Below are 25,028 nucleotides of genomic sequence, written 5' to 3' on the forward strand. Positions count from 1 at the left end.
TGGTTTCATGACTGCACAGTACTCTCTGATACACTGATGCTCCCTCTCATTGAAACATTTCAACCGTAATGTGGATGAGATTGTGTTCAGCTCCACCACAGGTATCTTTGAAATTCTCTCCAGAGCATAATAGAACGAGTTCCACCTTGTTGTGCAAGGTACTAGTAGCTTCTTTGCAATAATGTCGTCCACAATCTCAGCAGCCACTGTGGAACGACTGGCCTTGTTCCACAGCCCTGCACATTTTGTGGTGGCACTTCTGTAGATGGTTTTTGTTGCAGCTTCAGACAATAGCCACTTCTCCACATCAGTGCAAGAGATAAGATTCATTGTGTGCGATGCACATCTCTGATGTGGCGGTAAAGAAATTGCATCATCAGCATCATCAGCAGCATTCTGCAGCACATCCCCAATTGAAACAAAAGTCACCCCATCCTCCTCAGATTCAGAGTCATCTGACTCAGGTGCTGGCTGGTACACTTTAAAAGCCTTGACAAAATTGGAGCCATTATCCGTTACAGTTGATGTGATTTTAAACGATAGGCCATGAGATGAGTTAATGTTGTCCAGCTCAGATGCAATACTGTCATACGTATGTCGACCCATAAATCGCCTGCATGCCAGCGCTGCTTTCTCACGTTTCATGTTTTGTGCATTTATCCAATGCGCGGTCACACCAAGAAAACTTTTATTATGCACAGTCCAAATGTCTGCTGTTGTGGAGATGTATTCTACCATGTCAAGTGTATTTTTGAGCTCTGACTCCATGTTGGCATATTCTTGGTCTAGGAAACTGGAAAATATCTTTCTGGATGGTGCCTTCCCAGCTCTCCCTCGCACAGGTATATGACTAATCAGTTGTCTGAAAGCATGGGACTCAACCGTTGAGATGGGTTTCATGTCTTCCACAACATACCTGGCAATCAGCCTGTGTAGCTGGGGCTGGGTGATGGACTGTGCAGCAGGCTGTCCGAAATCAAGCTTTCGTTGTTTTGCTGGAATAGCATCAACGGAGCTAGAGTCACCGACGTTGCCTTCAGGTTCTTTTTCAACTAAGTTGGTAGATGCATGCTGTTTCTGAAGATGTTTCATCAGATTAGAATTGCTAGTCTTTGATGTCGAAAGAGTTTTAGAACCTCCACAGAGAGTACAGTTCACGACAATATTCCTGTCTTTTTCCAACACAAAGGAGAAATAATGTGAATATTTCCAGGAGAGAAAACACATGCCTGGACCATCTTCGACTGCCGCCATGATTGTAGCTTACGTCACAGTGTCACGTGCCCTTTTTACGTCCAGCACGGAAACTGCAGTCGTGGTGCTTTCCTTTGTACTCGGGACTCAGAAATTCGGGACTGCAGATGAGCTGCATATGTGTAGTAGTAATTTGTTTTTGTAGAGAGCTAGCAAAACAAGCGTTTTCGAGGGCGTCGCCATATTGGAATCCAGACTTCTCCAACGAGGCTAACCAGAACACCGTTTACTCGAGTGTGACATTATTCCCAGGCTCGTGTTCCGATTTCCGAGGTAAGTTAAACGCAACACACGAAGTAACGAGTAACGACCCTATCTAAATCCCAGTAACGAGTAACGCGTTCCTGATTTTGGCATAATAACTAGTTACCGTGCTCGTTACCACAATAATAACGTAGTTACTGTAACGCGTTACTTAATAACGCGTTAGTCCCAACACTGTTGGTTTCACAGTCAGATTTATCTCTCGCTCATCACGTTAGGTTTCAAAACATCAAGACGGCAACTGCAAAAATGCTGCTGGGCTTCAACGTTGGACTTTACTAACCAATTAGTGGCATCGCTGTGGCTACATTCAGCTCTTGGTGCCACATTTGATGGAAATGAAAATAGTAATCAATAGTCAAAGTGAAAAAATGATGCAGCAGCCTAGTCAATTTTGCTGAAATTTCATTACAGCAATTCAAAATGGTAATCAGTTAGCCTGAATACTGGGGCATGCTTCTAATTAGACGGTGGATGGTGTCCCGAGGGATCTCCTACCAGATGTTGACCAGGGCATCACAGACCTCTTTGACAGTCCGAGGTGCAGCCTGGTGGCATCGGATAGACTAAACCATAATGTGCCAGTGGTACGAGCGTGGGAGCCAGTCAGTGGTATCAATTCCTTCTTCCTGGGAACTGCCTGAATACTTACCATATGAAGCCAGGCATTGTTGTGCTCCAGGAGGAACCCAGGACCCACTGCACCAGTGTAGGGTTTGACAGAAGATCCTGGTACCTAATGGCAGTCATGGTGTCGTTGTCTAGCCTGTAGAGGTCTGTGTGTCCCTCCATGGATTTACCTCCTCCAGACTACGCCGGGCAAGGAGCTCAGGGCCCACTAAAGGACATCAGGCGCTCAGGCCACCCTCAAGAAGTCTGTTTCTGATTGTTTGGTCAGACACATTCACACCAGTGTCCTGCTAGAGGTCATTTTGTAGCTCTGGCAGTGCTCATCCTCTTCCTCATTGCACAAAGGAGCAGATACCAGTCCCGCTGATGAGTTAAAGACTTTAGAGTAGAGTACCCTAGAGTAACTGCCTGTCTCCTGGAATCTCCCCCATGATCTTGAGACTGTGCTGGGAAAAACATAAAACCTGTTGGCAATGGCATGTGTTGGACTACCTGGACAAATTGCGATCTGTGCAACCTCTGCAGGGTCCAAGTATCGCCTCATGCTACCAGTAGTGGCGTTGCCCCTAACCAAATGCAAAACTAGCAAAAATTCAGTCAGAATAGACGGGGAGGAAAAAAATGTCAGCAAGCCTCCACCTCTAAAAGCTTTCATTTTGGGGCTGTCTCATTGTTGCCGCTCTAGTGCACCTGTTGTTAATTATAATAACATTAAAGCAGCTGAAACTGATACTTGAACTGGATACACTCTAAAGCGACAACATCAATATCCCAGAAAAGTGTTCCTTCTATTTATTTATTTGTTTTTTGAGCACCTATGTGTCTGCCTCATAGAATGGCATTGTATTGCTTATATTCTAACTAATATTGGGACGTTTTACAGTAAAAAAGCTGTAAAATGCCAGAATAATTGGCATAGCTAACACTGTATGCATTGACCTGGTACTTGGTAAGAAATTGGTAGGAGGCATTTCTCATAAACATCCATGAAATTAGTCCTTGCTGTCCTAAACCCTTGTTGTAAGTCTCTTTAGTTGTGGTTTGTTCTTAAATCAGCAGTTTTGTGGTACTTGAGAGACAATATAGCTCTCCCATCCAAACACCTCAGGTCTGTTGTGCTGCTGAGAGTAAACAGCAGGGTGGACACAAACTCACACACACCCAGACCACAAATGCATACCCACGCACATTTTCATCTTCCCAGATCAGTTCGACTTGTTATGAAGAGAATTCCCCAGTTTCCCTGTCACAAACAATGAGGACAGAATAAACGAGATTTTCATTAGCTAGTCAAAATACAGATAACAAGAGCCCCGCTCAGGCTCTGACTCAATGTAAACTCGTATCAGCCAAGTAAGCAATATCTGGAAACAAATGAATGAACAAATGTGGCTTTATCTTTCTTGTGGCGGCAGATATTCAGATCTGCTGTTTTTAGAAACGTATCGGATCTCACTGACGAGAACCTTTGGCATTCTCCACGGGACATTTGTGTTGCCTTTTTCATGCAACATTGCGTGATGCTTTAACTCAAACCATAAACTCACCGAAAGACTGTCTCTCCAAGGCTCGACAATTCTCCTCCCAAGTGCCAGACCTTGTCATCGCCGGGGGAGCACCCGTCACGTTAGGCACACCGCCTGGCTATTGACTTCGAAACGCTAGATGTTTTGGCTTGGCTGAAAAGAAAGGAATCCTCGATCCTTCCGTCCCGACCGTGTCCTTGGTTGGACTCGGTGCCCTTTGATGAACTGAAAAATATTTGATCCTTTTTGTTGAGTTTCTTTCTGTTTTTCCTTGACAGTCTCTCTAATCAGAGCGCTTGCGATAATAAGTATTGTTATAGTTGGAATTTCTCTCAGGAAATCATAATCATAATCACCGCAGACTGTTTACTTTGCTCGCTGACTTTTTATAGTTGAGACAAGGATGAAAATACACACACACTTGAAGCAGAAGTGCCTTTTTGCTGTTTGTCTGCTGGTGATTTATTGGTTTCTGTGATACTGAAGAATGAACAGAAATATATAAATATTTACACACTCTGGTATAGACTTTTAATAGAAAATTGCATTATCAGTATCAGTGCACATTGTTATGAGTTTGCTTACCAATTACATGAACCTTATCAGCAGCATCAGAGGCAACCCAGGGGGCCATTGACTGGTTCCTCTGCAGTTAGAGTATTTTTAGCAGTTTGTGCGTTTTCACCTTTTTTTCCCATTTGTAGCCTGCTCACATTGTAATACGTGATACTGTAATTAATAAAAAATAGACCATTATGTTCCCTAAATGTATAATGTATACTGATGTTGTTCAGTATTAAAGATAAAAAGCTCTGACAGATCAGTGAGAAAGCATTTTTGTTCCACGTGTACATTAGATTTTAAATGTGACGCGTTACTTCACTGACTTCGTTTATTAAATTATAGTTGCAATTATATCCTGTTACAAAGGCTCTTCAGTTACCTTCAGGCCAGCCAAAGAGAAAGGAGAAAAAACATTCAACTAATGCACTTGCTACAATCAGCTGTTTTCAGAGTTTTGAAGTGGTCTACAGCTTTTGGGTAGAGATGATATGGACAGGGCTTTTATTTTTGTTGCACAAAAGAACAAGAATAAAGCGGGACTGAAGCAGTGCAGGATCATCTAGACAGAGAATGGAACAACAGGTAGCCACCATCCAAAGAAGAGCTTTCAGTGTCTTTTAAGAAGCCCGGAGATGATTTCCTGAAGACTACTTCAAGAAACGTCCGAAGAGAGTTCAGACTGTGTTGAAGGATAAACGTGGTCATATGAAATATTAACTTAGATTAGAATTGTGTAAACTCAAGATGCTCTATTTCCACATATGTTTGCAAATGCTTTCATAAATCGCTAATTCCCATTTTACAAGAAATCTTTATAGAAATGAGGGGTTGCAACACTTTTTCAAGTTTGCTGCTTGATAGTTAGATATCATTTAAAGCCTAAATTTATGAGAATTGACTTTAAAAAGTATGAATTAGCCCCAAAAAGGTCAAAAACCTTATCTGACCTAAATTTGGTCTTCGCAGTCTTTTGCAAGTCCAGTTGACGTCACGCAGGGCTGCTACTATTAGATGACTCACTGGACCATTCTGTCTCCTTGTACCTGTGGCTCTATGATGTTTGCTGGATTTCCCTCTGTGTCAGATCAGTGATTCATGAACATGGCTTTATTTATTTATTTATTTTATTTTATTGTGGAAGAAGTTGCAGGGAGGCATTTCTGGAAAGTGGGGCCAATTCTAAGGAAAGATGGTGTTGGTGTCAATAACCTCTTTTGTTTTTGTGTTTTGTGGGTTTTTTATGCACTGTGTGTGTGTGTGTGTGTGTGTGTGTGTGTGTGTGTGTGTGTGTGTGTGTGTGTGTGTGTGTGTGTGTGTGTGTGTGTGTGTGTGTGTGTGTGTGTATATACCAGCACCCAATGGCACACAGTTGCAGCATAGTTCAGGTCTTTTGTGCTGAATGTTTTCCTTTAAACGCATCAGGATGGATAACCGCTGTGTTGACAGTCAGACTGTGGGGCAAGACTCTTCATCGCAAAACTGCTGAAAAGTGCTGGGCTTAAGCCGGAGAGCGAGCTCTCATCACCAGCATCTATCCCACAGAAAAGAAAAGTCAGGTCAGTTTGAAAGTTTGAGGCTTGTGATGAAAAAGCACAATGTGTATGGACATTACAGGACTCCCAGGGAGCAATTAAGCTCTGGCTAATTCTATTAAAAAAGGTGATCTTTGGGACAGATTTTAAAATTTTTCATTATTTCTACTATGCCCTTTGACGCCCTTCAACCCCAATCCCAGTACTGGTTTTTAGTCCCATCCGCCTCACCCTTTTCACAATAAAAGACTTACAAATATTAGGCCAGTGGCTAATTCGTGTATGTCTGTATGCCTGCTTGGATATGCACGGTCAAAACCACACAAATGTTTGGGGTTTGCATCGGTTTTTTGCAGCTCTCACGTTGTATTGTGGAAACCATTTTCCATCCCTATAGATGCACAAGAGTTTATGGTGACAGCCGTTGCTATTTGGAACCTGTGGAATGTTCCTCAGCTTTCCTGAAAAATGAAAGCACAACAAACCACATTTATGAATATTGAAATAAATATCCCCTATTTCCCCAGACCACTGACATGTGTGTCAAAATATTGGGAATATAAAGAGGTTTCAGAAAAACTTTATGAATGGCAGTCTAACTGCGGACTACCAGCACAACACAGAGCTGCCTGTCTACTGAGAGGCAGTGCAACAAGGCTGGCATCATTAAAGTAACAATTTCTCTGCAGCTGCAGACAACATCACTAAGGCTGTCCACATTAGGCTTTAAAGACAGTCCAGCAGTGTATACAAAGTACAAGTGCAACATGTTGCTTCTCATGTATCTTTACATGTGAAGTGATTTGCAAAATCTGCCAAAAATAACACAGACACTGATGGTGTCTTGCCCGTTTGAAGGGAGCTGTGGTGTAAAGAGAGCACTGCTTTTCCAGAAATAACATGAACACACACACACTAGGAAATAGGGTGATGAGCTGTATGTTTACAGAACAGCAGTTAATGCGGTGTTGGCATGAGATGGGAGATGAAATGCAGCAGAATCCACAGGCCACCGCATCGGTATTATTGCAGCATGCGAGTCCATTCAAAACAGCAGTGAACTGCAGCTTAACAGCAAAATCAAACGGTGAAAAAAAGGACTTGTGGGTTATCATTTGAATGGGAGTTTGACAAGTGGATATTAGCTTGCCGCAGAGACTGGAGGAAAAAAGTCACAAATAAAAAAACATTTTTCTTGTTTGCTCCTAGTGGTTGGTTTTATTCAAAGTTGAAATCCAGATCAGACTACAAATTCTATCCAAACTGAGCATCGTATAAAACCAAATGTTCTAGGTACCCCAGGAAACGGGCACGTGGAGGTTTACCAGGCTGAAGCCCAAAGCAGAATCTCATTGCTGAAGAACGGGCAGGGTTCAGAGGTCATGTGATCAAGGCCTTCGCCTTCTGCCATGATCACGTTTAACAACAACAACAACATCAATCTTGTCATTGAAGAGACTTTCATTGTTTGACTATAATATTATAGACTAATATTTGTGGAAAATAAATAAAAAATTGCAAAATAGGCAAATTAGTTATTGTCAGGCAATCATTAATGTTCTCTCAGGTCTTGGTAATCAGGGAACAAAGAACATGATCATTAAAAATGACACAACAACAGCTACCTTTGTTTTGATAAGACTTTTCTAAGGCTTCGTTACCAACTATGAACACTTTTTACAACATAAAAAGCATTAAAAACTTCAAGATAAAGCATTAAAAACTGAGCATTACCTGTACAAATGAAAGCACCATTAGGCTACATGCACTTATTGGTGCATGGGTCAGTAGGTAGCAGTGTGTGGCACACCTCAGCCACATCTAGATGTTTTCACGAAGGGTAAAGAAAAGCGTTGTTCATCACGTTAGTAGAAAGTAGGAAATTTGACCCAGATGGCAGTTAACTTTTGTTTACATGGGACCTTTGATTTACTGCAAATAGATATGTTTATCTTTAAAGTGAGACCAGGTAACTTCTCGAAGAACAAAGAGCACATTCTTCCTCTCACTAATGAAACGCTGAAACCACGAACACATCATTAATCTTTTCAGGACTTTCACTGCCTTAATTGGTCTGGTGGAACCAGCTCATGCTAGCTAATGTTAGCGAACTTTAGAACTGTACAACAGTGGCACTAACATAACATCCATCCATCTTCATCCGCTTTATCCGGGGCCGGGTCGCGGGGGCAGCAGCCTAAGCAAAGGCAACTAACATAACAAAGTGTGCTTTTTTTGCTTGATGATTCCTGTCATGTTTCCTTTGGTCCTACACGCCACCTCTGCCGATTTCTTAGATACCACAAAAATTGAATAATTTAATCCAACTTAATCAACTTTGCACAAAAGTAATTTGCACTGAAACATCTGCATTGACCACTGCACCTCTAGACAGAAACCACTCCTACTGCTCATTCCGTTGCTCCTTGGACTCTAGCATGAACTCGTGTATAAATTGTCAGTGCTCAAACTGTCTGTCTGTGTCACTCTTGTACTGTGTATTTATATTATTCATATGGTTATTTTATTACATAGTTTCTTAAAATATGCTAGCATATATGCACTTTTACGGAGCTGCTTTTTAATCTTGTTATACCGTGTATAATGATAATAAAGGCTTTTATTATGCTTTCACTCTGCCTCCAGCAAAGGCCTGGGCTGAACCAGGGTCTGTGTGCAGCCCGAGTCCACCATATCCTGGTGTATACCCCCTTAGCACCTTAGTGGCACGCTGTACGTCCCTCTGAGACTGATGGAGGGTGTTGAAGGGCCAGCACCACAGAGCACCTGTCCCACTGGGCACTTTCACCTCCAGCACTCCTGCCCTGACACTGGTGTGGCTCCCAGTGAGTAAGGAGCAGTGTCCATGGGCGCTGGGAAAACAACACACTACTCACAACCAAATTACTCAATGCTGGTGGGTGCTGCTCTGCAGCAGCAGGCCATGGTGGTCATGGGGCCCAGAGCTGCATTTGAGTAGTAGGGACCGGTCGACTTACCACTGCCAGTTACGGCTGCCTCCCAGACTCTTTTGGCCAATAGGTGATCCTCTGACCGCATCACAGTGATGTCCAGGCCGGCCGGCCGGCAGCAGCAGGCCCACTCTGTGATGTCTCCTGGAGGTCCCTCCACAAACTGCTCGAGAACAATCATATCCAGCAGCCGAGGCTCTCCCTTTGGCGTCACCTAGCCGCCACATTGTGCTGGCGTCTGGCGTAGGCGAAGGGCCAATCCCCCGGCACAATCTTATCTCCCCAGAAATTATGGCACGGGTCTTCACGGGGTGAGCCCCAGCCGATCCACCTGGGCCTCCCCACACAGCAAAGGGAGTTGCCACAGAGACGACTCCTCAGCAGGCCACTGCTACACCACGCCCTAGGGGTCATCTCCTTCCATCCAGTGGAGCGTCCTGCAGCTGATCGAGTTGTTGTTGCTGCACCACCGCCTGCTCCCAATACAGGGTGGCCAACTGTGCCACCATTTTCACCAGTTCCACTATTGTCTGTGTTGGTCATGGGTCCACTCTCCCACTGCTGTGTTTCGGCACCACTGGAACAAAAGGACCCAAAGCACACAGCATTGCAGGTCCAGTGATCTTTATTTCCAGTGTTTTCGTGCTTTTCTAGGAGCAGCTTTCCAGCTGCCTTCTTCACTCCACACCACACACCACTCCTGTCAGATCCTGGCAACCTACTGAAACAGGGAAGCCATGATCAGGTGATGAAGAGCAGCTGTGTGGGTCAGCCTCCCCTGACACCACACCCTGAATCCACTGCTCCACCCGTCCCCTGCAGCTGAGCCACAAACCACACCCTGTCACAGCTTGCAAATCAATATTAGACTGGACATAACAGCAGTGACAGAAGCAAGGAAGAGAGAAAGCATCATGAGCAGTTTTTCTGCTATGTCAACAGTGTCTGGCTGATGGCTCATGTCGATTCATCCTTAATTTTTTAACTTGGCAACAAAGGTTTCCTGAGATTCTTTTCAGTGGTGAAGTCTTATAGGCACATATCCAGCTTAACTTTTTCTTCTTGCACTCCATACTAGAGCAGCTTTATATGATCCACAATGCAAAATAATCCTTATTTATTTCACCTTACTTCTGACTGGTTGTCTCTTTGTACACTCTCTAAGTGTGCTTGTTCATCACACTGACTGCAGCTCTCATGTGTCAGCAGTTCAGTTCAATTTTCAACTCAGCTTTATTTATATAGCACCAAATCACAACAGTAATCACCTCAAGGTACTTTATGTTGTAAGGTAAAGCCCCTGCAATAATAGTATAGTTCACTAGTGTAATGCACTGTGGCTCTGGTGATGCTGTGGCTCCGATACGTCCAGCAGACTTGTGATTTGGTATAATGGGACCGTCTGCCATGGAAGTGGTTCCTTGGCTAAAGAATGAGCAGAAACTGTGCGTGGAATGAACAAAATCTTCTCTCGCTGCCATTTTCTGACCTTAGACAAACACTTGACAAGGTTTCACTTCAGCAGCCAAATGGGCTGATCAGGCTTAATGGTTATTTATTGCACTGTGTCCCAATGAGATGTATTTATGTGAACTCTGCGCATCATGTTACTTGTGAAGATGATTATTCAGCTGGCCTGGTTTGGTCAAAGGACAAGATCGAGCATTTCATAGTCTCTCCTCGGTCTCTTGACGGTATTAGAGCAGTCCATCAACTGCATTTCTTCAACAGGACCGGTGCTTTAGTTACCCCTTATTTCTTCATTCATTCATTTTTCCACAGTTTTACCATCATCGGTTCAGACCTTCAGAAGCCGCTGTGTGCTTTGGGTCAGATCTGGAATGTGTCGGTACCCTGTGTGCTGCTTCAGACAGGAAGCAGGAGTGGATGACTTTGGTTTTAGGTTCTGTGATACAGTGATGTCACTCTACAATAACAGCAAAGCCACACTGTGATTTATGGACTGCAGACAGTCAAATGCATCTCATGGCGATTGAACATCAACACTAAGGTTCCACTTCCCTTCAGCTCCTTGGCAGCAAGCTGTTTCCACAATTCTGGTTGCTGACTATCTTCTTGACTTTGTAAAAAACCCTTGAAAACGACCAAAGACTGGGCCGCCTCGAGCGCTGGTTGAATGCTGCTGCAGTAATCTGTTGAAAACAATTTCAGGCAGTATCAATCAGCCCCAATATTAAAATCAGTAACAGGTGAAGAAAATAACTCTAATTTCATTACAAGCACTGCTCTGCTGGGAAACCTTGGCTCTTGGCATACATGCGGATGTTGCTTTGACACAAACCGCCTCCCTAAAAATTGTTGCGAAACCAAGAACATGCCTCTCCCCATAGTAACGATTCTCCCCAAAGGGAGAACGATGACCTGTGCAAAACCATCCATGTTAGTCTCAAAAACCATGACAAGACCCCAGTATGTTGGTTCAGTCCTGAAACTCCCCAAATCCAAATCTGACTGAGCATCTGCAGGATCTGCTGAACGAGTCTGGTCCGTTGAGACCTTTCCCCCAAGATGCAGAATCCGGTGCACCATAGGACACCTTAACCCTGGACAGTATTAGGCAGGTGTCTAACAGTCTTGTGCCCGACCTCTGTGATTATAGGTTGGTTTTCTTCACCTGTGTCGGAAAACCAACCTATAAGGGGCGATCGTGGCTCAAGAGTTGGGAGTTCGCCTTGTAATCGGAAGGTTGCCGGTTCGAGCCCCAGCTTGGACAGTCTCGGTCGTTGTGTCCTTGGGCAAGACACTTCACCCGTTGCCTACTGGTGGTGGTCAGAGGGCCCGGTGGCGCCAGTGTCCGGCAGCCTCGCCTCTGTCAGTGCGCCCCAGGGTGGCTGTGGCTACAATGTAGCTGCCATCACCAGTGTGTGAATGTGTGTGTGAATGGGTGGATGACTGGATATGTAAAGCGCTTTGGGGTCCTTAGGGACTAGAAAAGCGCTATATAAATACAGGCCATGTCCTTTGTAGACTTGGAGATGTCTTCAAACATCACTGAGTGAGAGTAGTGTATGCTTATTTATTTTTAATGTGACTGACTGACTGCATTCCTACACAGTTCATTACCAGTTGACAAATACAAATATCTCAAATAAAGTCTAAACTTTCATTTAGTTGAAAATACAGCTGCTCGTATTATTTCCAGAACTGGATCCACTGAACATATAACACCTGTTCTTAAACAGCTTCCAGTTCACCTCCGTGTCAATTTCAAGATCCTGCTTCTCACTTTCAAAGCGCTTCATAACCTCGCTCCTCCATATTTACCTGATCTTCTCCATACATACTCACCCCATCGTACACTCCGCTCTTCTTCAGCTTCCCTCTTGTCTGTTCCACCTGCTCGCCTGACTACCACGGGACTCAGAGCCTTTAGTAGCTCCGCCCCGAGACTTTGGATGCACTTCCACCAGATCTCTGGACCACAAACTCTCTCACCACTTTTAAATCACGTCTCAAAACCCATCTATTCAGAATTGCATACAGCTGATCTGTCTGTATTAGTCCATTTTTACCTGCCTCAGCTTTTATACTTTTATGCTTGTGTGGTTTTGTTTTGTTTGTTTGTTTGTTTTTTACTTTATGTCTAAATTTTATTTTGCCATGTTTATTAGATTTTATTGCTGCTATTGTTCTTGTTTTATCGTAAGGTGACCTTGAGGGTATTAAAGGCGCCTATAAATAAAATGTATTATTATTATTATTGTAAAATAAATATTCATATACAGTGTATTTTATCTGATTTTCTTTCCAGCCCTACCATTTTGGAGTAAAGCTTTTAGCATTTTAAAGGCTAGCATGCTACCACCACTTAGTGCTACAAGCCCTCATAAAACTTCCTAAATCAGCTAACATTTCTGATTTTCTGATCTGACCATCAGTTTAGGAATCATCATTCATCTGTTTGTCGTTCTAAATATGCCAGTAAGAAGCTCCGTAAGTTCAACAATACTTGGTTCATTTATAATTTTGCTGATTTTTGTTTTTTTGAGGTGGAAAATGAAAAAAACGATATTAAAAACCGACTAACTGGATTGCAGTCTTGTGGCTCCATGTTTTTAGTGATGCATCCGTCACATGCAGGCTACTGACATATGTCAAGTATATACTTTTTGTGTCCATGTCTTAAAATCATCCACAACCACACTTTAATCCTTTATCGTCTTTGTCCCAACAGGAAGGCTGGCCTCATCCTCTCGCAGCTTGATGAGCTCTCCCCATGGTGTAAGGGTCTCCTTCAAGAGCCAAAGATCGGTCTTCGCAGGATGTCCCTCAAGTTCCTGTCCTGTCGTTACACAGACACCAAAGTCTTTGGGCTTAACTGGTCAGACATGGGCCAGGATGTACAAAAGGCATGTGATGAGCAGACGCTCACTGTCATGTATAACGACTACGGCGAGCCCAGGGAGCTCTGAAGGTTTCAGATTTGATTTAGACGACAACAGTTTACTATTGCAAATTGCAGTATTTGTATTTGTTGTCTCAAATGCTCCACATTATTTGAAAAAGCCATTAACTTTTTTAACTTAAATGGCTCCTGAACTAAACATATTTCATGTATTACGGTATCCAGTGGTCTCTAAAGTCAGCTCTAAAAATCAGCTAAGAAAAAGGTCCTAAATGAATCCACGTCTCTTTGCTGTCCTTTGTTAGACCTGAAAGACTTTAAGTTAGTGAACATAATGCAGTCGTTGATGCTTTCACCAGAAGCATCTTTCTTCTTGAAGTTGATCAGTTCTCACTGGTCATTCTTCACTGCATATAAGACTATGTTGTAATAAGTATTTTCTTTACTATACATTGTGATCTTATGGCCTGAAGCATCATTTTAGGTGAAGCGAATAATTTAGCATCAACACAAGCTTTATATTCAAATCAAGGCCGGTGTGTTTAACTTAGTGGGCATCAAAATCCACACAACTCCAGCTCTCAAATCCAACTAACCCCACAGTTATCCAGATTGAATAATTTGAGTGTAGGATGTCAGGCGATGGTGTAAATGATACTTACTTGTGTTTTGTTTGATCATGGCTCATAGATATGGAATTATGAAAGACGATTTGTTTTTTGATCATTTCAAATCTGTGAAACAGAAGGAAAGTGATTTTTTTCTCTTTAAAGCATTAATTTGATCCACAGAGTCACCTAGAAAGAAAAAAAGTGGTTTCATTCTGATTGGACATTTTCAGATTTAAACAGCTGCTTTGTGCCTACTTAAATCCAAAAGTACCCAAATCTTTAAATGTTTTGGGAAAACACAGGAAAGTTGTCCGCCAACCATCGGTGGCTACAGGAAGCCTAGATGCAATTACTTGATTCTTGGACCTGATTTGTGATCTGGAGTCAACTTCATATGAAGTTTACATATAAAGTTGGCTTAAAAGAGTCTGTCCAGTTCACTGTAGCCTCACCTTCACTGGCACATTCCAGCAACGGTTATAAATGAATATTTTTCTGCTTCAGTTTTTAGTGGTTTTCATCCAAATGTATTATGAATGAATGCAGCACCTGCAGCAGGTGAACAGTTGTGCTAGACATCAAGTATCTGATGACGTGAATAGTTCTGGTATTGGCTGCTTAGCCGCGTGTAGTTCCTTATTCATCGGGGGCATTCTGCTTTTAGCTGCTACTCCTCCATGTATGTATTTTGGATGAAGTCAGCTTCACAGTATGTAGTTACAGACCTTTTGTCTGTTTTCTCATCTTTCCAACATGCCGAAGAGTTCAAGACATGCAATATACTTCAGGATGTGTCGTACATGATACTGGGAAAAGGCAGTACCTTATAAAGTTCTGTTTCTATAACAAAGGAAAGATTGCATGTAGGCAAATAGAGATTTACTAGAAAAGCAAAACTTAGAAAGGTTAATTGTGTAGATAATAGTCGGAATTATTTTAGTAGTATAGACATTCAAGAGAAAGCCCTGTACATAACATTCAAAGTTTTAGTGATATAACCTGCTCAATGTAGTGTTATTTGCATTTAAGCTGTAGTACAGAAGGTGTAACAAGCATCAAAAACACATGATTTAAAATCTGTACAAATCCAATAAAAACTGTCAAAACTATCCTTCTTCATTGTTTTCAAGTTTGAATGTGATTTAATCCAGTGAATACTTTCAAAATGATCATTCTGTACTTAAGCTGTAGTTTAACAGCAGTTTAATCATCTTAATTTTACGTGCGCTAATCTGGTGTGTTTCTTGCCAGCTTATTCTTATTTTATTTGAATTGACTCATGTTATTATAATATGGTATTTTGGTTTGTATTGTATTAACTGCTGCTAGTAAGTTATAAATTAATAGTTTATTAAACTTTAGCAAATAGTTCTTTTACTGTTAACGGGCAAAACGAATACTTAAATACTTATTCTGTGCTGATTTTGTGCTTCTGGTGACTTTCCATATTTGTAGCTAATCACCTAATTGTGAGGGTGAATGAATAGCGTCTAGTTACAAGTTACAAATGCCAACTCTCACATTAATGTTTTATTATTACTCACTACTTTAATGATAACCCAGACGGCTAATATTAGTCATTGATAAAAGTTAACCAGCTAACATTAACAGGTGGTCCAGATTGAACATTTATGATAATTCATTAATAATTTAATGTTTCAAAACAACAGTTTTATTGACGAAATCTTTAAAAGCAACGCTGTATGAAGTTCTGTCCTAACTGCTCTGTTAGTATCAGTACTGCTGTGAATGACTTCATCTGATAGTCATTTTTAGTATCAGCCAACATCATTTTTTTTTTTAGAATTTTGTTATCAAAAGGTACCATTAAGTGTCAGTTCTAGTGAAATATCTAATAACTTACTAATGTTGTAACAGATCATATATATTAGATTTAACACAGATCAGATATAATAAGATGACACACGTTGTGTCAGAATGCACTCTAGTTTTGATTTGATATCATGACATTGTCTGTTTACAGGAAAAAGCTACTAGCTACAGTTTTATCCTCTATTAATTTGCCATTTATTAATTACAGTTATTTTTAGGTGTTACTGTTACTTTAACTGTAGTGGCCAAGTCAAAGGTTGATGTCAAAGAAAAAAGATATAAACGAGCAGGTGATTTTTAACAGTTCTCGTATGTGAATACTAAAATGAGCGCTTGTAGATTTTTGTATAGGCAGCAAATTATTTCAGAAATGCTTCACGTTAGAGCACAGTACGGTGTTTGACTCCTGTATATAAATGTACACCAATTGGTATTTTACATTTACATGTGCTTTACTAGATCCAATGATGTACTGTAATATCTGCTGTGTATCTCAGTCTCTGCACATTAACACACTGATGCCTGTTGTAAAACGACGAGCATACGGTTCTTAATCTTCTGTGATCTGTAGATGATACCTGGAATTCAGCTGAACTTTTGCGCTGAGCTAAACTGAAAACGAAATAACCAACAAAATAAAAAAAAGATATGGGGACCCATTTGAGCATTTCAGAAACATGAAACAACCATCTACTATCTGCATGCTATATTGTATGTGGCATCATAAAGTCGACTTTTTCACTTTGATCTTTGCTACTTCTGAGAACAATAAAAGAATATACTACAAAAAGTGGCTGTGTAGATATTTTTCAGAGCTTACTAAAGAGATTTTGCATGTGCACACTGATTGAAATTCATATAATTACTTGCAAGTTGTTCTCAGCAAGTGCTCACAAACTATTATATAAACTGTTGGAGCTACTTAACTATTCAGAGTTTTTGGAGCCACATTTGGACAAGAGGGTGAAATGGCAATTTATCAGCTAAAGCTAGCAAGCTAGGCTATCTAGCAGCATTACGGCACTGTACATGTGCATTGCAGAGAGAACTAGCTAATTATCAACAGACTAATAAAATCCTGGAATTCCACTCACCAAACCGAAAACATGCCTCTTACACAGGCAGAACCATACAACAAGAAATATAAATGCTACAATAGCATAAACACAATGAAGGTGTCCAGTTGAATACTTGGATTAGTGAAAGTGAAGCTGCCTGTGTTGTTTGTCAATCAATTAGGATGAGTTATAAAAAAATCTCTTTATGCTGTTACGAAGTATGAAATTATCCATAGAGCCCAACACTGCTGTTGAACCAGGCTGTAAATATGCTTCCCAGTGGTGTAAAGTTGGGTGGGGAGCCAACCTTAAGTAGAAGGACTTAAGTAGTAGAACTGTAGATTTAAATTTTTCATGTACTATGTTATGTTTGTTAGCTTAGCTGAATAGCACTAAAGGTTTCTATTTGTGGTCAGAGCATCTCATCAATACAACATGTAATTGACAGAATACAAGTCCACAGTTGTAAGGGTCAATATAAAGTTGCTATTTATTTCATAGAATATAAAGTACAGTTTTGTAAAATATGACAAACAAACATGATTATACTTACTATAGATCCAATATAGTACTGGGGTAGTTTATTATTTCTAGATAATGGACACCAAAAGCTGTCTGACGTAAACACATGCAAGCAGATGTCTGTGCTGAGTGGATGATGTGACCAGGTTTCCCAAAGAAGTCTCCCTCTTTTTGCTTTTCAGTATTCATCTTCATGTGCCGATATGTTTCAGTGAGCCCTTGAGCCAGTAATATTTGATGCTGCTGATGTTGTATTTATATAAGTAAACATTCTCTTTTGGGGTTCTTCTTTTTTTGGGAAGCCCTATGCACACATTGTAACCTACTGATACACGTTTGTAGTAGAAATATTACTGACCTGTGTGGCTAATAGGTGATCTAATACATGTGTTAGGTGATCCAAATATATTAGTCTATATATGTTAGTCTTTACATACATGTATCCACTTAAATTCCTAACGACTACAAGGATCCGAAGCCCGTTCAGGTACAATGACAGCATTTGGGCGGATTCCATGAGGAAACAGGAGACTTTGCCTCGGCATTTTTTAAATACAGTCACTGTAATTGTGTTTTTCCCTCGGTAGCTCTTCCTGTGAGGACTGTGCCTGTACTGGACAGTTTCAGGCACATCCAGTTGTTTTAGTTGTTCACTTCCCCGAGACTAATCATTTCCAGAACAGTACTCGAGTCCATTTACAAAAGTGATTTGATCCAATTATCATGGTTTGAATTTCAGAGGGGACGATAAACTGTTCAGCCAGGCTCTAATGTTGAAAACAGAATTATCTTCACAAATCCAATAGTGAAGATAACCTTTAACTTCTTAACAGGGAGAGAAAACATATTCATGTGTGGAGGTTGTTTTGCTGGACTGGACACAGGAATTCGAGTTTCAAACCACCATGACTCATATTTAATGCAGCTTTAACAGTAAAATGTCCTTTTATTGTACAACGTCCGACTTCAATCACAATCGCTGCGTTATAAAATCTTAAAAATGGGATATTCTGTGTTTGTTGTGGTGGATATTCTGTGGTTTGACTCCATTTAACTAAAGTTCAACTTATATCATCCCTCCATCTTATTGTGTCCCTCCTCCCTCCAAGTGCTTGGCTTTGCTCTTGTTCTCTTCTGCATCCGGATCCCGGCAAGTGCATTCATCCTGAGTGCAGTCAGCTCCAAATTGAATGACCTGTCAGTAAATAAACACAGCATTCAGTGCGTGGCTTCCCAAAACTGCTATATATCTTTCAGTCTGTGGCTGAAACACACGACATGTGACTTCTCAGTTTGTGTTGTGCGCATTCCAGTTCTTAAAAGATGACTAAATCAAGAAAGCAAACATCCGGTGAGTTTGGTTTTCTCATCAAAGCCCGGTCCTTGCTTAGCTTTAATTCAATCTAAACCTATTCCACTGTAAGTGAAACAAAAAGCATAGAAACGAATTCTGAAAAAGCAGTGGGATAGGAAGAACTGTTACATCAGAACTTTGAGTGAAAGCAGAGTTATTGAGAAGGCCTCTCGGTAGGGTTGTTACATTTCAACTGTAGCAAAGAGCACAACTGTGAATGGCAAAAACAGACAATAAAGTATAAATTAGCTTGAACTGACCTAGCAGCATTGTGTTTGTGCTGAAAGCTAAGCACCCCTTAGTACTTGCTGCATTTCTTCACAGTTTCGAAGAGCGCTCCAACAGCCCCCCTGAGGCCGATAAAGCGCATGTCAAATGGTTCAACGTGGCCTTTGAACGGCAAGAAAAACCTTGAGGGTCGGGGGGGATGGGAAAGGAGGGCAGAACGCACCGCCATGGAGGTGAACGGATGAACACATGTTAAGAATCAACAACGAGAGGCTGCCAGCTCTTGTCTAGGAAGCGAGCCATCACCACAGGTTGCAAAATAAACTCTGGTGCCCCGTGAAGCAGTCTGTTGCAAGAAATGTAAACATTCGCTCTCAGAGAGGAGTGAGAGGAAGACGGAGCGAAAGAAGGCAGGGGAGAGAAAAGTGTAGAAGACAGAGGGAGAAAATGAGCAAAGGTAAGAAGGAGAGTTGTAGGTAGCAGTTTGTCAGCCTTCACTGCTGACTGCACCTATTTCTGGACCCTGACGGCAGGGTGATACTTTCGCTGAGGGCTCTCAAAGCGCTGCACAAGAGCAAGCTTCACTTCAAATGCCAGCACTCGCATTTAAGCCGGGCTGGCACGACCATTAAATGTTTCCCTAACAGCTTCATCTTGACAGAAAGAAAGCCTAACAAGCTCTGGATGGAGAGAACGAGCCTGTTGGTTTTTTTTTTTTTACTTCATCCACACAAACAAAAGCCAAGTCTGTGTTTGAGAGATGCCTCCTGCTGTTTGCCGAAACCTATTCGCGAACAAAACCCGCGTGACGAAAACGTTTCGTGTAGCAGCCCCACAGCCCTTTCTGGTTTGGCCACTTGTTGGACAAAAACAGACACTCCTGTTAAATTAACGGAAGCGTGAGTGTTTCGACAGATGATGTGGCAGCTCACATCGTAACTTTTCCCTTTTGCCCAATCATTCAGTCTTACCTGATTCAAATCTCGAGTATTCCAGCTCCTTGAAAAGGAGTCAGCTGGCCCCACTAGGGCTGTGCGTTATGACCAAAATCTCATGTCCCGATATTAAGACATCTATCGTCCCGATAACGATATAAATCACAAAAATGTAACATTTTCTGTAAATGCTGTGAATCTCGAGCAGCTCGACCTGAAGTGTTTCCAGCTGTGCGTCATGTAGCTGGAGTCGAGTGTTGTAACCGATGCATGAAACGATACATTTTTAGACATAAGTTGTAACAGCCGCCGTTTTCTTTGTGAGTATTTATTACACGGCGTGCTGCGGGGAAAAGCCTGTTCTAACGTTTGAGTCTAAGGTTTATTTTTTAGCACCTGGCGGCTCGTTTTTACTTCTCATCCGTAATCATTCTGCATCTTTCACGTGATTCAGTTTATTTTGAAAAGTCTCAACAGGATCTTGAGCTTTATTGTGAAAGGTTTATGTGGAACAAGCGGACACGCCGTGGTTTTACCGTCGTTGTTGCTAACGACAACGCATAAAAACAAAGGCTTGTCCGTCCTTAGTGTGGTTATATACTATATAAGATATAGTATAAGAGAAGTATAAGATAAATATAAGAGAAAGAGAGAACTTTAGGAAATGAATATAGCCACTACAGTGACCATCAGAACGATGAAACAATATTGCCGTAAACAGTTTATTTTGCGACACCACGAAATAAACGATAGTGTAAAATGAAACGATAGATGTTTTTATATCCGATAGATATCGTTATATCGAACAGCCCTAGGCCCCACGGGATAAAACCAAACAACATCACATATGACTATTGACTCAAAGTATATCAAGTATTTCAGATATGCACAGTGGCCACAGCTGCAGAACAATCTAAACATTATCAACATTATCTGTTTATGTTGAATGATTAATAATACTGAAATGTCATGAACGTCCAGGCTTTTTGTGTGTGGCGGCAGTGAAAATAAGCAATGTGGGTCACGCTGTGTTAAAAACCTGTAATTGCCTACACCTGCATACATCGAGCCCCATAGAAACAGAGAGTTCTGGAAAAAGGCTGAGCCTTCATTACCCCCCCTCTTGCTCCATCACCCTGCTGGAGCCGCGGCAGTCAGGATGCACACTCTCATGGCTGTTTAGTTCACTTCCTTGAAACGACCCCCGCTTGCTGAGTTGCTGTTTTACAGTGGCCGAGGAAACCGCAGACCGTCAGACACCTCGCTGCTCCCACACTTATACCCTCCACCTCTCCCTTTCCCTGTAAAAGAGCAGTTAGTGGCAGTCTGGCAGCTCATTTATTATGACGGCAGCTGCAGACTCACTGAACTCCTCCATTTAAGAAGGAGCTGCCAGTGAGTCATGGCATGCTGCGGACATAAAGAAGACAGCGGAGGTTCAGCCAACTGTAGGCCATATGAATTAACAGGCAGGGCCCCCTCAAAGAGTGTCAGGAATATGTGGCTTTACAGTAGCCAAACAGAGTATATTTGACGGTGGTGGGAGAGCTGGGGAGTAAGTGACTTCCTAAATGTCAACAGGGGAGAGAAGTTCTCATGAAAGCACAGAAAAATAAGGGGAAAAAGATGTGTTTATGTGGCCTGGTTTCCACCACAGGCTGACCTGGGCTAACTCATTATTATTCATACCATTCCTCTTAGCCACTTAATATATACAGCAATCATTTAGCGCAATTAGTGTAACGCGATACGTTTGCATCTCGTAACGAGCATGAGCGAGCTGTCACCAGGGCAAGTATGTTAGGATGAATAAACAAAGACGGCCAGCGTGTTCCTCAAATAGAGGGACGTGCAGGGGATCCTTTGCAAGCCCAACAGAAAATTCCATTTTAAAATGCCATCTATGTTACACGCCTGCATCACACATTAAAATTGAAACCAGAGACGTTTACATTCAGAGCTTATTTTGGAACACAGCTTAAATAATACGGTGAAATTTGCGCTTCATGCCCAAGTCTGTGCCGACGTCCATCGCTTCATGTCGAAGGTGTGAAAACAGCGTAGCAGCGTGATGAAAACCTGCTTATTTACAATTTGACTGGAAAAGCTTGTGCCGCTAGTCTCCTCCGTTGTTTAAAATACACATGAGGGAGACTAAATAGGCGCAGTCGTTAACAGGAGCAAGGGGAAAGTAGCAGGGATCTGTGCTTGTTTGCTTAGCAGAAGTCTCCTGCACAGTGCTCGTGCCAAAAGACACAGATTTCTACTACTGCAAACAGGAAGAATCTGCCTTCAGCTTCTAAGCTCAATCTTCATTGAAAATGAGGAAGCCAAATAACACTTTTTTTTACAGTAGATTGAAGGTTCTGTTTATTAAAAATGACCCAACAAATAATAATAATAATGATAACAATAATAAATAGCATAAACAAATTAAACCTGATTGTATCAAAGCAACTGAAATTGATGTGTGTCTCCTTGTGTGGCTCTGGAAAAGTGTGTTTGTGTACCTTCCTGGTGGAGAGTGTAGATGGGCAGCAGTCTCCTCCATCATACTGGCAGTAGGCCCTGTTGTTTATGGTGTCACACCAGCCGTCCCCTCCAAAAGGCTAGACACAAGTTACAAACAAGAAACACTGTTATGGTTGGAGAAATAATCCTTCCCCAAATATGAATTTTACCTTGCACAACATAAAACACCGGGAATGCCAAAAAAAATGACTCAGCATCTTCCCAGAAAACAGAATTTTACTTAGTGGCACACACTGCCACACAATTAAGTTGTTTGGGACATATTTCCATGAAACAAAATATCAAGGAATCAAAATAAACACTTGTGCTGAATAATCAGAGGCCAATTCAACTTGTATATTCAGGCATACCAGGAAATCCATCTTGTGGTCACTGGCAGCTCTGGCAAAGCTCACGAAACCGGGTAACTAATGAAAGAGGATGATTGCTGTCTACTGACCGAGATAGGTCTGGGTGTTCAGCTCAGTGGACAAGTGGGCATGTGACTGTACCAGCAAAGCACTTCCCAAGGTAGGTTAAATAAACCACAGTCACACAAAACATAAAGAAATCTCAATCACAGTTAAAGATGGCTTCTTACGTCAAAGATGATTACATCTGTGGTTACTGAATACAACAGCTAAAGTTCTGTTGATTTAACAGATGCATGACTTCTTGGCTTTGCTGCTATGGAATATGCCATGTGCAAACATTATTAGCTAGCTTAGGTAGGTGACTTTTAGCTGGGCCTTGAGTAAGCAGTCAGCTGGACGCAGGTTAGAATGGTCTGCCTGCATATCTGAATAACAGAAAATCAAAATTAGACTGAACATAGTGTTGGTGGTGGCGTCCAACAATTAAGGTTCAGGCGTGCCATGAGACTTTGTTACAACCATATATATAATGATGAATTGCTCTTTTACCGTCTCAATACTTTGTAGGCACTCAATTCCACTAAAAATAACCCAGAGTTTCTGTCAAACAGAACCTCAGTCCATTCTAACAGTTGGGAATGGTGGGAATTATGAGAGCGTATACAACAAAGTCTCTGATTAACAGCAAGGATATGTCTGTGAAGGTTCTCAGTCATCCAGGTCATCGTAGTCTAAAGAGCTTGGAAAGAAAAACGTCTGGATATCTTTAGGTTGCTTGAAGATGTTTCACCTCTCATCCGAGAAGCTTCTTCAGTTCTGAGGTCAAATGGTGGGGAGTCCCAGATTTAAGTCCTAGGGAGTGTCCCTCAAAAGGGTCATGAACCCCCTGTTGATCCTCTGCCTAATCACACGAGTCAAGATGCGAAAACGGACGTAGGTCACAATCGGCCAAGGTTTCGGGTAAACCCGCTGTAAAACCTAGCCCCACCCTATCATGTGATTTCCTTGGCTGAGTTTGTCTTTCTACCTCCTCTTTGACTCCCACCACCCTCTGGAACACAAACTTGGAGTAATCAAGACCTTACAACACCGGGTAGAAAATGTTCCCTCTAAGCCTGAATGAAGGGAAAAAGAGGGAACACACACATGCAAAGGAGGCTCTTAAAACATGTGGATATCCTAATTGGGCTTTCATCAAGTCAGCAAAGATGCACAGAAAAGAAGACCAGACACCAGCGAGGGAGGATAAGAAGGACAGACGCAACAACATTGTCATCTCCTATGTAGCCGGTGTATCAGAAAAACTCAGGAGAGTTTTCTCCAAGCATGACATCCCAGTGTATTTCAGACCCAGCAACACGCTCAGACAGAAACTGGTTCACCCGAAAGACAAAACTCCAAAACACAAACTTAACAATGTGGTGTTTGCTGTACAGTGCAGCGAGGAATGCCCAGACCTCTACATTGGAGAGACCAAACAGCCACTTCACAAGCGCATGGCACAACACAGAAGAGCCACCTCCACAGGACAAGACTCAGCAGTCCATCTGCATCTTAAGGATAAAGGACACTCTTTCGAGGATGTTCACATTTTGGACAGAGAGGACAGATGGTTTGAAAGAAGAGAGAAAGAAGCATCTATGTCCCTGACACCGTAACACCCACTCACACCCTGGGCCATCTGACCTCAGGAAATCACATGATAGGGTGGGGCTAGGTTTCACAGCGGGTTCACCCAAAAACCTGGGCTAATTGTGACCTACACCCGTTTTCACACATTGACTTTTGGGGGACACTCCCCCAGGACTTAAATGTAGGATTCTCCACCATGTGACCTTAGAACTGAAGAAGCTTCTCAGATGAGAGGTGAAACGTCTTCAAGCATCTTAAAGAAGTCCAGATGCTTTTCTTTCCAAGCTCTTTAGAACAGCAAGGATACAATAACACATAAACCAAACCACTAACTAGAAGTACAACCCACTGGCTCAAGAAATGGGAGCTGTAGAGAGTACAGCAAAGCAACCTTTTCTAAAAGCATAACCTGGACAGGGGGCGGAGCTGAAGATGCTAAAAAGAGATCTGAACCAAAGGGAACAAGAAAATTGGATTTTGCGAAAGCATATGGAAAGGGTATGGATGCATGTTAGAGGGCACTGTAAAGCAAAAGAAATCTCACACGGCATAATCAAATGCTGCAATGCTACAAGCTGGTTGGTAAATGTCTTTGCCTCTTACAATACAATAAAACAAACTAATGAGATGTCACAGGCTGTTTCACACAGACGGGAAAACGGTTGTGTTGAAATTTTGTCTCACTCCTAGGAGTGTTTACAGTGCACAATAACTGTAAAACCACTATAGTAAGGCATGCTAAGCTGTGAGTTTGTCAGAGATTTTATAAAGTGACAAAAAAAGCGGTGCCCTCTGTGATCTTCTGTCACCTCTTTGTCCTGTGAAAATTATTGAATAGCATATTAATATTGTATTAAATCAG

At 41.9% G+C, this 25,028-nt stretch overlaps 2 protein-coding genes and 1 long non-coding RNA gene across 4 annotated transcripts in view; 2 read left to right on the forward strand and 1 right to left on the reverse strand.

Moving 5' to 3' along the window:
• Positions 1 to 16,233, forward strand: part of astn1 (astrotactin 1) — a 481,448-nt gene extending 465,215 nt beyond the window's left edge. The window contains exon 24 of the mRNA XM_085390452.1: positions 12,938 to 16,233. Within this exon, the coding sequence (XP_085246578.1) occupies positions 12,938 to 13,175 (238 nt within the window). The 3' untranslated portion in view covers positions 13,176 to 16,233. The remainder of the gene's footprint in view (positions 1 to 12,937) is intronic.
• Positions 16,234 to 17,082: 849 nt separating this feature from the next.
• The window catches only part of pappa2 (pappalysin 2), a 100,489-nt gene continuing 92,543 nt past the window's right edge, over positions 17,083 to 25,028 (reverse strand). The window contains exons 26-27 of the mRNA XM_085388158.1: positions 22,160 to 22,258; positions 17,083 to 18,327 (exon numbers count right to left, since the gene is read on the reverse strand). Coding sequence (XP_085244284.1) covers positions 18,217 to 18,327; positions 22,160 to 22,258 — 210 coding nt within the window. The 3' untranslated portion in view covers positions 17,083 to 18,216. The remainder of the gene's footprint in view (positions 18,328 to 22,159; positions 22,259 to 25,028) is intronic.
• LOC146648737 (uncharacterized) overlaps positions 18,748 to 25,028 on the forward strand; it is a 32,581-nt gene continuing 26,300 nt past the window's right edge. For both annotated transcript variants that reach the window (XR_014908386.1, XR_014908385.1), the window contains exons 1-2: positions 18,748 to 19,171; positions 22,526 to 22,691. This is a non-coding gene — a long non-coding RNA (uncharacterized LOC146648737). The remainder of the gene's footprint in view (positions 19,172 to 22,525; positions 22,692 to 25,028) is intronic.

This window comes from Rhamphochromis longiceps, linkage group LG18 (genome assembly GCF_057381845.1).
Source record: "Rhamphochromis longiceps isolate RC_006_pf linkage group LG18, R_longiceps_female_GT1.1, whole genome shotgun sequence".
In the NCBI taxonomy this organism is placed as follows: domain Eukaryota; kingdom Metazoa; phylum Chordata; class Actinopteri; order Cichliformes; family Cichlidae; genus Rhamphochromis; species Rhamphochromis longiceps.